This window comes from Mustela nigripes, chromosome 3 (genome assembly GCF_022355385.1).
Source record: "Mustela nigripes isolate SB6536 chromosome 3, MUSNIG.SB6536, whole genome shotgun sequence".
Taxonomy (NCBI): domain Eukaryota; kingdom Metazoa; phylum Chordata; class Mammalia; order Carnivora; family Mustelidae; genus Mustela; species Mustela nigripes.
This window is the reverse complement of record NC_081559.1, coordinates 96,948,409-96,961,634: the sequence shown is the minus strand read 5'-3', so window position 1 is coordinate 96,961,634 and position 13,226 is coordinate 96,948,409. Positions and strand designations below refer to the sequence as shown.

Below are 13,226 nucleotides of genomic sequence, written 5' to 3'. Positions count from 1 at the left end.
TCCAGAGGAAGAAATTTGGGGAATGGGGCAAGGGTTGGGGGAGACTTCATCAAGTCTGTGGACCCTTTGTAGTGGACATTTATGGATAGCAGAGTAGAAAAGCACTGTGAGCATGAGCAAGGCTAACATGCTACTTAATTGCCTTCCAAAGTTTGTGTAGCTCAGTGACCTGTTTGTGACAAGGCTATCAAAAGACCCACCGACAAAGGGATCTCAAACTACCTACATTTCCATTAACAACCCAACATGAAACTTCCATCCTCATTTAGAGAGACATCAAGGAAATCTCTATATTCTCAGCCCATACCAACAGTTATGAAAACATGTCTCATGTTTTCTCTTACCTGTTATGTAAAACAGCATTTCCTTTAGGTTCTACACTGATCTATTTTTTTAAAAAGATTTCATTTACTTATTTGACAGAGAACACAAGTAGGCAGAGAGGCAGGCAGAGAGAGAAAGAGAGAGGAGGAAGCAGGCCCCCCACAAAGCAGGGAGCCCAATGTGGGACTTGATCCCAGGACCCTGGATCATGACCTGAGCCAAAGGCAGAGGCCTAACCCACTGAGCCACCCAGGTGCCCAACACTGATCTATTTTAAACTTGAAGGTATCCCCTGCTCACCTGCTGGTTTATTGGGGAATCATCCTCTCTATCAGTCTGTGAGACTCTAAAGAATCCAATAGTTAAAATCAGATTCTCACCTTGCAGATAAAGGATAGGAGGCTCATACAGTGTTAGTGATCTCTTCAAGGTCACAGAGGATTTCGGTTTTAGAGTGGGCATTTCTGGCCCCTATTCATTACCAAAATTAAATTTTTCAGAGTTTGCCATATTGTTACAGTCCTCCGTGCCAGACCTTCCAAAGAACTACTATTTTCTGTTAGTGTCTGGCAGTTAGATATGTAGGCAGTATTCCATGTATACATAAATTTTATTTTTATTCAAGAGTAGCAAAAATTTTCAGAGACTGTGTGTGTGTGTGTGTGTTTAAATTCTCTGCTTCCCTTCCCTTCTGGTTCCCTAATCCATTTGTGGAACTTAACTACCACCCTTCTCTGAGTATCATATTGAGGAAAGGGAAAAAAAAAAGTTGTCCTATAGTCCTACCTGTCAGCTGCTTGTCAGGACTTTCCTAGGGTTCTATTTGCTTAACAGCAAATGCTAAATATGGCCTCGGGGGACTTATCAGAGGAAAGGCCCCTAGTTCTTTCAGGTTTCCTGGGCTGATGACCCATGAGGAGCAGATGACCCGTGACAGGAAAATCCGAAGAAGATAGGTGAAAAATCAGCGAAGGAATGACAAATGGGGGAGTGCCTTAGAATGGCATACTCGTTGGCTCTAATTATCTATACAAATAGATTTCAATGCAAGGCGGTTATTAAAGAAATCCGTTTGCCTATGGAAATGAGGGGCATAATTTATTTTGACAGTTGATTCCCCTTACTATTTATATTTTTCATAGGCTGAACTTAAAATTAATTTTCACTCTTGATCATGCAGTGGCTGGGTATTGGTGAGAGGTTGTGGGAACTTTCCTGGGACTAAGGGGCTGGCAATGCAAGATTAAGAATTTGCCAAAGATAGAGACAACTGTGACGATCTTCACGAGACAAAGTACTTCAAAGATGAGAGTTTTCACAAAATCAAGAAGTTTGGCTCAGAAAAGAATGGTGGTTACAGATACAGAATCTTCTCGGCCATTGTTCTAACAGGAACTGATACAAATTAATGTCCAGCAATATCCTATTTGGTAAGAAGTTACACGTAACTCGGGCAATAATTCTTGGCTATTTTTGGTTTAACTTTGTTGTCAGTACTTTGGATGCCTTGTAATGGTGCATTTTCAACTCTTGTCCATCTTTTGGGCTCTGCCCTTGTAGTCAAAAACTGTACCAAATACTGATCTCTAACAAGAAACCATTAAATGTCACTGTGCCCATTATATTCTACTAACCCCTATTATTAGAAAGCACAGGGAGGAAAGAGCTTACAAAGGAACCTGGAGGAAAATGGAGAAAATAATTCACCATATATATATATATGTGCATATATATATGCACACACACAATGTACATATAACATATATATATTATGTATGTATGTACATTATATATTACGTATGTATGTACTATATATATATATTACATTATATGTTACTTTTAGAATTAAACCCAACATTTGGGGATACCTTTCATTTGAAATTCTGCTTACATTTCTTCCTTGACTCATCCTAACTGAACTGCTTAGGAACTGCTTCCCAAGAAGACAACATTTTGCAGTCGAAGTTTATTGCAAATGAAAAGAACATAATGAACCTAAGTGGGACAGGAAGTAATTTTTGGAAGGAAAACTCCAGAAGGCATTACCTTTAGAAAAGTTAGTCATTTAGAAAAATTTGCAGGAGGAGGGTGAAATATGCATGCTTCTTATTAGCATCAAAATAGCACTTAGAACTGTTCAATTAAGGATGCTGAAATTATAACATTTTGCAGAACTTAATAAGATGATAACAATTTTTGTAATTATTGTACTATTTTATCCTATTTCATCACCACAGTACCATTTTAATGGAATAGTATTTGATGCTTTTGTATTAGCATACGTGATTTTCTTTTTCAGACTATGGGACACTGGGAGAAAAAAATACTCAAAATTTAAATTAAAATATTTTTTTTTTTTTAAAGATTTTATTCATTTATTTGACAGAGAGAAATCACACAAGTAGATGGAGAGGCAGGCAGAGAGAGAGAGGGAAGCAGGCTCCCTGCTGAGCAGAGAGCCCGATGCGGGACTCGATCCCAGGACCCTGAGATCATGACCTGAGCCGAAGGCAGCGGCTTAACCCACTGAGCCACCCAGGCGCCCTAAATTAAAATATTGAAAAGGCCATCTCTTCCCAGTGCATTATGAAAGTATATGATCTTGTTAATTTTGTTAACAATTTTTATTTTGTCCAGTGATAGTTAAACAGGAGCCTGGAGCTGCCTTCCCTTGAGACTTCTCATTCCACAAAATTATCTGAATCCACAGGAAGGAAGGACTTATGACATGCTGCAATAGAACGCATTTCTTTCTTGCTTATTTACTTAATACCAATGCAATCTTTCCTGGGGATGCCTTTCTCCCTCTTATAATGATTTTATATAATTCAAGCAAAAGTACAAAGTAACATGGCCCTTGTCTAAATTACACAAAAATTAGAGCTAAGTGGTCTGTAAATGATGGCCTAAATGGGGACAGAAGACTCTAATTAAGGCTCTGAAAGGAGAAAAAAATTAAATTCTGCAAAGAATTAATGGGACTTTTACGCATTTTTAAAAATGTATCTAGGAATCCTGAAAATGGATATGGATACAGAATTAGTAGCAGACTAAATGGAGGTCAGCTACATACATAGCTGTATGTATGGAAATAATCTTTGTATTATAATCACCACAGATTAAAATAATCAAAATCCCTGAGGACCCTTATAACGAAATAAAGTCTTGGTTTGTAAAGGGAAGAGATGGTAATATAAGATTTTGAACAGTGACTTTATTAAAAAAAAAACCCAAAGACATATGACATGTATTATGTGCAGTTCTTGTTTCTATCCCAAGTGACTACAATGAGAAGAATCTTTTGCAACATAGTTTAAAATAAGCAGACAGCAAATTTACCTTGAGCCCTACCAGCGGAAAATTCCCTCAAACTCTGAATTTTAAGAGATTCATGGGTATTCCCATCAATGTGCTATGGTATTAGAATATATCCTATTTTGCATCTAATTTACTTCCTGTGTAAGCTGATAACATATAATAAATAGATTTGCACTGCTAGTCTTGTACTAGTCCCAAAGGAGACTATGGCAATGTCCTCTCTGAAATTAGTAATTTTCGTCCACTCCACATTGATGATTACAGAGATGAAACAAAAAACATTGTATTTTACATTAAAAAAAAAAAGAAGAAGAAGAAAGAAAGACGGGCTGGTCAGCTACCGAGGTTAATAATATTCCTCTATATGGAAAAGCTTCCCAGCATGACTAATTTCCTCTTGTAGCTAACTAGAAAAAATTAGCATATCCCAATTGATTATGTATTTTGGGGTGGTTAGGGAATCTTTGTACTTTAGAGAAAACAGTAAGAGTGTTTCTTGTAGATATTCTGAAAGGACCAAAGGACACTTATTTCTACACTGTGAAAGACTGAAGACGAGAGACGAAAAGCACAGAAATTATTTTAGCATTAGGAAGTAACAAGAAAGTAAAAATGAAACTGTAAAAGCCAAACAGAGGGTCTTTTTGTTTTTTGGGTTTTTTTTTTTTTTTTTTTTTTGGTACTTCTGTGCAGTGAAGATATACCCTAAGCTGTCAGAAACATATTAAATGGGGCATAGTTAAATTGAGTGCCTCCGATAAGGGGCTCTGCCAGGCTATCAAAGTTTTAGATCAGTGGGATTGAATTTCTGGCATATTGCACATTTCCAAGCGTTCATTCTCTCTTTCCTTTCGGTGACACTACAAGGGCAGTCTTAGATATGCTTATAATTTGTGATTTTTATAATGCAGGGGACATCTGTGTTTTCAAAGAAGGGAGGATACCATGGAAGCCCAGAAGAGAAAAGGGGGGGGGAGAAAGAAAAATTTTTTTGCAAAGAACATAGTTCCCACAGGATTTCTGAGTTTGATATAAAAGACTACAGCTCCTCAGAGTCCAGAGCTCTTTGAAAGAAAAGTGTGCATTTGTTGTCAACTGAAATATGTCTATGAAATTCTTAATAAGTAATAATGCCAATCGTTATTCCTAAAATCACCTCTAAACCACTCCAGAAAAAACAAAAAACAAAAAACAACCAAAAACGTATAATTACTAGGTTTCCCTAAGAAAATGGTGGCAGGTAGCATACTTTACAATTTCTTTGATTGCAGCACACACATGTATGGATACGCTAATTCTGTAAAAAGAATATTTTTGTTTATGTAAGTGCTTCAAAACTTACATAAAGAAACAATGTACATCACCAAAGCAATTATGCAAGAACAGAAGGAATGTAAGGAGACTCAGTGCAACTTAAGGTAATTTTAAAACAAAACTATTATTTGAAACTAGCAAGTGCTAGGGAAATGGAAAATGCCCTTTCACCCATTTTTGTTTTTTTAAAGGAAATTACCTCGTTCTGGACCTCACAATTAAGAGACTGCATAATAGGGAGTCAAGCTGCAAAGTAGATTTCTTGGTCTTAACACCTGTCTAGGTGCGAGGAATTGGTATATAGACAGAACTTCCAAAAAAAGGAACAGTGTTTAAACTGAATCATCAAAATGGCCAATATTCTCTCCAGTTGTTTAGCACTTCTGGTTTTCATAACCATGTTCCTTCCTTTTTGTATCACTGGGACTGAAGGAAGAGATCATCAAATAAATCCCCTGCACAGGAGTAGAATTTGAAGATGACAGCTGACATCACAGTGTCATTTGCCAGCACTGTCTGGTTCTACCGTCCTCCTGAAAGGGAGCTAATGCAGCAGACTTACCGGAAAGAGCGGCCCGTTTGCAATCTCGCTGCCACCTCTCTGCGGGAAGCCGTCACCAGCTTTCTCTCCTTTTTCCAGAACTTTCCTACCCTTCCCAATCTCTTGCTCATTCATTTCCAACAGCAAAGGGAGAAAGAACCCAGGCAGATTCACTTCGAAACCAGAATGGGTGGAGCACTTACCAGGGAGCCTTTCGGTATTTCCACATCGGCCTTGGTTTTGATGTTTTTCTTGTGGTTTCCTTGAGTGCTTGCAGAGCTGCTGGTGAGACAGGAGCCCTGGGAGCTGCCCTTTAACACACTCCTGCAGGAAACATTATTTGATCCACTTTCTGTCTGTTGAGCTGCTTTCTTATCAACTCTGCAGGTAGAAAGTGATTCCTCTGATAAATTACATTGCTCTTCTTCAATCACTACTTTTCCCAATCCTTTAATGTTTAAAGTAACCTCTTTGTATCTCTTTGTCTTTAAACCTTTGAGTGATAAATGTTTGTCAGTGGCCTTGATCAAATCTTCATCTGACATTCCAGTAGTGTGTCAGTTTAGATTTGACAAAAATTTATTTTTATTTTTATTTTTTTTAACTGCTTGTGAGGTGGGGGGAGGAGGGAGCAAAATAAAAGCCACCGAAGAGTGATTGCTAAACACAAGTCTGGCTTAAGATCAGCGGGAAATGTAATTACCTCTGCAACGTTTCTAAGTATACGTTTGCTTGGTACAATCAATGAGGTCGGCATACCTTAAAATGTATGTATAATTTTCTTCCATTTCATGCCATGTGGGTACATTCATGGTTCCAGTATAGGTTGAATTCCTATCAACCTTGATAAAACTCCCCATTCTTTAATTTCAAAGACCATTGGTTTGGTTAACAAAGTAACATGGACTAAATTATCATTTTATTGCTAACTTTTATTTCATTGTTTAAATTCTGGCTAATGTAGAAAAGACTGCTATTCTGCATTTCTGCTTGTATGAAAACATGCTTGCCTAGGGTTTACTGGGTGGGAAGTCAACAACTCTCCTAGTTTCGGTGGGGGGAACCCCCTGACATTTCACACCCTCCCTTCGCCAACACGTTACCTGTTCAAAAGTTCCGTCATAAACGTATCTTTAGTAGAACATGTAACAGGACTGGGTCTATTTCTTGGTTCAAACTTCATTTGGTCATAAATGCCTCGCGGTGTTTTCAGATCATTTTTGCTTCGTAAACTACTGTCTGGACTCTCCGCCACCTTGGTGTTCCTGGTAAGTTCATTTTCTATTTTACGCTGCAGCTCAGGCTTCTTTTTCTCTTTTTTCTTCTCCGATTTTAGTTGTTTGTTTCCAAACCCCAAACCTTTTGCATCTTTTTTTTCCACTTTGGTTTTGGAGACATCCATTTTCCTGCTACTGAGAGCTGGAAGTCTACTCCGAAAACCAAACCAGCTGGCAAAAGAAGGCCCGGGCTTTGGCTTTGCTTCCACAGAGGGGGACTTTGTTTGCACTTGGCCCTTTTCCACATTTTCCTGAATGCACAACATGACCTTTTCTTCAATTGTAGGTGAGAGGGGGGCTTCGGGGCTCACAGCGCCAGTCCTGGTTGTAGAAGTATCTGGACACCTTCCAGAAGTCTCTAGCTTGGATGTCCTGCTCGGTTCAAAATTGGTCGGATGCTGTGTCCTCCCAGGATTCTGCAGGGCTTGTGGGCAGTCTGCTGGGGTGGGTGGATATCTGTAGTGGTCGCTGCTTGTTTCCTCAGGGACAGCCTCCCTGGGGCCCCCTCCCTCGGGGTAACCCTCCTCGTCTTCCATTCCACATGGGGTGGGGAGCTCTTCGGATTTGGGAGGGACTCTCAAAGGCAACTTGCTTGGGCTCCCATGCTGGCTGCTGGAGCTGCCTGTACTCCTGGGGGAGCCTTGCCTGGAGGAGGGATGCCCCAGAGGCCTCCCAGCACCGGAAAGACCATCAGACATGGGGGCAGAAGGGGTCTTAGGCAAGCCTTCCGTGGAAGAACTCTGCCGGGTGAGGGAATTGCCTCTCTCAGCAGTGTTGGTGATAATCTGAGTCCGAACTTTGCCGGACCCTTCCATGGGCGGTGTAGGGGGCTTGTCTCCTGAGTAAGTGCCGAAACTCTGACTGCGGGCTTTGGCCCCATTCATGCCTAGGGCTGGTTTTAGGTGTGGCTTACTGGAGGAGAGGGATCTTTTCACAGACTTGTTTTCTACCCCATCTTTTCCATCAGCCCCAGGGACGCAGTTTTCTAATGACTCTGGCATTGTTGTATCCAGGGGAATCCCTTCAGGCAGCCTGTCTTGTACCTGAAAACCCAGTGGAGTCACATTTCTTTCATCCCTTACGGTCTCCAGGCTCACTGGATTCCCCACGTCCTCAGGCTTAGACTTGCTCCCATCCACAGAACTTTTAGAGGCTTCATTCAGACTGTCTTTTTCATGTTTCCCTGGCACCGTGGAACTTTTCCTGAGTAACTGGGGAGACTTCATGAGAACCTTGAGCCCAACCGGGAGGCGAGTTTTCAGGCCTTTCTCATGAGTGTTTGGACAACCATATGGGGTGTTATGGCTTTTGGAAGACGGTGATGATGAGTGACTGCTAACCTGAGATGATGGTGCCTCATTCACCCCTAAGAAAGAAGGCTTAGCTGATGTGGGGACACAGTCATTCAGCTGTCCTTTTCTTCCTGGAGACACACTTTTGGAGGACAGGATTTCCAGTGGCTCATGGGCTAAAGGGCAATTCTTGGGAGTCCGTAACCCAGGGTCCATTTGTGTGGTCCCAAGCATTTGGTGAGGTGGAGTTTTGGGGACACCTCTCTTTGGGGAGACCTTTGGGGGCCCTGGGGCCATCACAGCAAAGGAGCTGGAGGGGGTATGTGCGGAACATCTGGTTTGAATCACTGTTTCTGTGGAGGGTGGAGGGTGAGTGAAGACAGGCTTTCTGAAGGCCACAGAAGGTTTCTTCCCCGGCACTTCTGCCAGGATCTGATTAGAAGAAATAATAGGAGCAGAGGGTCCTTTCAGAGGGGGGGATTTGTACATAGTCCTTGCTGCTTCACTGGGGACCCTGGTTTCAGGCTTGGCTGATGAGGGTGGTGGCATATAGCCGTAACTGGGCCTGACGAGAAGGGAGCCTGACCTGTCTGGAGGGGGTGGGGGGGAAGGTGACTTCACCCCTGCCTCTGGCCCAGAGTCACAGTGTTTGTCCCTCGTCAGGGATTCTCCATTATCACTAGGCTCAGGGAGGGACCTTGGCAGCAACTGTGACGCTGGAATCTGATTCTTGGAGCATGGGACCCAGTCTTTTCTGCTGGACATTTTGGAGCCATGAAGCAGTTGGCTGGGGTGTTTTGGAATGTGTGAATCCATATGTAAATCAAAAAGGGGTGCTGGGCCCTCAGTCTTCTTAAATCGGGAGAGTTTCCCAGGAGCTAAGGCTGGAGATTTTTCAAGAGACACGGGGCCAGAGGAGGGGACTCTTGCTGAGGCTTCAGGCTCCATTATTTTTGACTTCTGAGGTGAAGCCTTGCCTCTGGCAGGGCCTTTTGTCAGACTCTGCTTTTGATAGATACCCATGGACACCGAAGACCTAGAACTACTCTGGCATGACAAATTCAATGCTGGTTTGCCTGGTCTTTGTCGCTGAGGACTTTGTGTTACTGTCCTGGGGCTGAAGGAACCATTGCGGGCCACCACCATGTTATCTATGTCACCTTTTGGAATGTTTTTCTTGGTTTCCTCTTCAGGTCTCTTTAGGAAAGTGTAGTCTCTTGCAGCAGCTCCCAGCTGTAAATGAGCAATTCCCTGAGGTGAAAGTTCAGTGTGTTCTGCCTTGGGTCCAGCAGGGGCTTGGTTGATGGAAATCTCATTTCTGGTAACGGTGACAATGCCTGTCTGGTGAGAGCTGAATTCAATGGGCTCGCCGTCTTCGGCATCAAAGATGACAGTAATGCATTCTTCTGAAGAAGTCCTTTTTACAACCCTCTGCTGCTTAATGAAGCTAAATGTCTTTGGCCGACTCTCTAAGGGGATGGGTACTTGTTTTTCCTCCTCTTCGGGAGACCCAAGTTGAGATTTTCCAAATCCCACAAGGATGTCCAGATTCTCCATGGACTTGTCAGTGTCAGCAGTCAGTGACAAGTCTGAAGGGCTTTTCTCGTCACTGCTACCTATGTGCAACTCGTCAAGGGCTTCATTGTCATCGGTGTCTGAAAGCTGGAGACTGAGAGCCACATGGCCAGAACCAGGGTCGCACGGCTCTCTCTCTCTCCGTACCTGAGGCATCTGTGCATGCGGGCACAGCTTCCTCTCCAAGGGGCAGTTGCTGGCACAACTGGCCAGCTTTTCAGGCCTTTCCCTTGAGTAAACTGAGGATGTGCCTTCTGAAAAGTGTTTTCTATTCAGCTCCCAGCCAAATAGGCTGTCAGAAACACTGTGGGTTAATTGACGACTGTGCAGCCTGCAGCCCTGGCTTGGAACTGCCTGGAGCAAGGATAAGGAGGAAGAGTCCTCGTCAGCGTCGTCGTGGGAATCTGTGTCATAAACAAATGTCTCATGGGGCTCCTTGCAGGGGCTCCTCCTGTCAGCTGGTTTGCAGGGGGGATAGTCCTTGAGGCTGCTGCTCTTAATTCCTGGAGAATATATCCCTTCATTGGAGTTCATGCAATCTTTATAACCCCATTTGGTTATCACCGATGGGGGTTCAAGTAGCACTTTTTGCTTCTGTAGCTTTCTCAGTCCTTCCAAAATGTGACTTTCCTTGATACGAGCTGGAGGTAGTTCATCTGTAGGACTAGCAAAGCCACTCGGGAGTGAAGAGTCAATACTTAGCCTTTTATCCCAGTTTTGTGATGATTTCTAGGAAAGAAAAGTAGGTATCAGAAATCACTGAACCACGTGGATCACAACCGTAAAAAGGAAAAGTTTGTCATTAGACTTGATTCTAGCAGTTAAGTGTTCATTTATAAATGCACACTTTAGTGACTTAATGCAAATTAATCATTAACAATGTAGCAAATCTCTGTTTTGCCAGCTTCTAAGCTAAGGAACCCACGGTATATTGAAGTAGTAGGTAAGAAGCCTGTCCTCGAGGAGCATGTAGAGCAGCAGGGGAGAGGAGACTGGGTGCAAATAGCTAGAAGTCAAGGGAGCAATACCCAAGTTTGTGTTTTATAATTGACCAACGCAAATGTAGTAGGAACTCCAGAAATTCAGAGGAGAGAAATCAAACCTCTGCTAAGAAAAACCATGAAATGCATATAAGGACTTTTTTGCTCTGTTTTGATTTTGTTTTTTTAAAACCTACCTGGCCCTTGAATGAAGCGTAAGTTTGTCTTAGTTGATAAATGGGGGAAATGATTTCTGGGTAGAAGAAGTGGAGTAGCAAAGGCCTGAATCATGAAGATAGGTTCAAGGTACACTTAGGAAATAACCAGATATGGCCTCACTGTACAGTGTTTCTGAAAGGTAGAGAGGGCAAATGGAAAAGCGAGTTGGTCCCTATCTCTATGGTCCCTTCCACTCTAAGGTTCGATACTTCTGTGACTTCAGGATTTTATTTGGTCGAAGGGGAACATCTGTGAGACACTTACATATGTATCTAACAGTAGGACGTTCCTTAGCTGTTAGAACCCTATGGTAATGATTCACCTACCAAGAAAGGTCAATTTCCTGTTCCTCATACCATTCCAAATACCAGGGCTAGTTTTGACCAAGAAAACGACACAGAAAAAGCATTATATCCTGCACAGACCTTCCTCTTGTTCATAGTACTGCTAATAAGAAGTGGTGGGGCAAAAGGAGAAAGCTAGCATTTCCCAAGCATCTGCTGCGTAGCAACCACTGGAATAGGGCTTTGATTTAATATTCAGAACAACACAGTGAGGAAGACATTATCAACCCTGTTTTACTAGGGAGGAAACTGAGAGGCAGCATGGTTAGTCTGTTGGAGATCACACAGTTAAGGAAGAGATGGAACCATGCTTTCTGCCCTGGTTTCCCAGGTTCTTCCTATGACTCAGCTACAAAGTGGTGGTGTGGCGTTTTGCACCCAGGCAGCAGGTTGGCTCTGGAGCCTACATGACTATAGGCATTGCCAGGTTCCTGGAGCCAAACTCAACCTCCACTCTTTCCTCTATATTAGTCAATGTCATAATAGAGATAGTAGGTTATCCTCACACCCCTCTCCTAAATGGAACCCGCAGAGGTTAATCACAGACTAAGACTCCGGGAAATCAGTGGGATTTGGGCACTAACCTCAGTCATCGTCGTCGTCTTCTTCTTCTTTTATTTTTTTTTTTAAGGCTATATGATTAATGGTGAAGAACTTGGGTGAGTGAATCTGGTGGGTTTCAGATGTGTGCTCTGTGCCCATCCTGGCTAAGAACACAACCCCCTTTGGCATCTCTACCCCAGCTGCACCGTCCCATAACTGAGCACAGATCATGTGCTCCTATGCAGAGGTTGAAAAGTTTCAGAAACTTACATTGAAGCCTTGGTTTTTTGGTAAGTGGTGAACATCTGTTTGCATCTAAGACATTTCCGTTAAAATGATGCTTGCTGTCAGCAATAACATATGGTGTTAATTTGTTTTTTTATTTATGTTTATTGTTTTTAAGTCAAATGATATATTTTCTTCAGAAAATTCTCCAGGGTCAGAAGTTGCTGTGGATAAATGTTGTTTGGTGATGCTTCTCCTTTCCTCTCCTTTTCCTTTATACCATTAAAAACTTCTTTGGACATCAGGAGAAATCCTGTTAGTGAGTCTGGGTATTAAGGACCAATGTGGGCAGGCTGCCACTGTTAGGATTTCTAAGAATTTTCATGATCCTGAGAGGCACATTCACAATAAGAAGAGGAGCAAGCAAAAGTACCCTGCAAGAGCTTGAAAAAGGCAGATTTGTTCAACCCGTGGAAGATGTGCTCAGTCTGCCTCCTGCTGCCTCTTCACAGCCTGTCCCCACTGTGGTCTGATTCATCCTAGGGCCAGTGGCTGCAAACCTCCCAGGGCTCTCCATCCTGTGAGATTCCTCAATCAGTTTTCCACAGGATGTTATGGTATTTAATAACCTGAGAAAAGTTTGGAACACTCTGGAAAATTGAAAAAAAAAAAAAAAGCATGCATCCCCTGTAGGAGAGAGGGCAGTAGGAGCCGGCATTTCCATAGGCAGCTTCAGGCTTTGCTTGGAAAATGGCTATTCCAGGGAGTGGTAAAATTAGCTGAAGGGTGCTCCTGGAAAAGCAATGGCCTGGGTTTGATGCCCAAAGTCCTTTCTTATCTCTGGACTGGTCAACAACAGTTCTACATAGTTTTTTTGTTTATTTTTTGTTTTAAAGGACATTCTTTGTCTTAAGATAACAAATCCATCCCAAACATGGCTGATTTAACAAAGCCACCAGAGCAGAATGGCGAGGGTGATTCTTGAACCAACTAACCAGCTCTGCTACTTACCAGCTATGAGATCTTTGGCTGGCTACTTAGTTCTTAGCACCTCCATTTTCTCATCTGTATAATAGGGGAATAGGGGAATCTATTTAACTAGGTTCTTAAGAGTACTGAATGAGCTAATACTTGTAAAATACTTTCAAGGCTGCGTGGGTCAGGTAAGTACTTGTGACTTAGACCCAGATTGCTCCAAGTAGGGCAGCCTAATTTATCTCCTGCAGGCTTCCTTTCTGATTCCATACAGAACAATATTAAAAAAAAAAAAAAAA

The 13,226-nt window shown here is 42.4% G+C and overlaps 1 protein-coding gene across 5 annotated transcripts in view; it reads right to left on the bottom strand.

Annotated features, from left to right (window-relative positions):
• NCKAP5 (NCK associated protein 5) overlaps positions 1-13,226 on the bottom strand; it is a 949,833-nt gene that overhangs the window by 98,883 nt on the left and 837,724 nt on the right. For all 5 annotated transcript variants that reach the window (XM_059394413.1, XM_059394410.1, XM_059394408.1 and 2 more), the window contains 2 exons: positions 6,601-10,370; positions 5,701-5,878 (listed from right to left, as the gene is read on the bottom strand). In XM_059394413.1, coding sequence (XP_059250396.1) covers positions 5,701-5,878; positions 6,601-10,370 — 3,948 coding nt within the window. The remainder of the gene's footprint in view (positions 1-5,700; positions 5,879-6,600; positions 10,371-13,226) is intronic.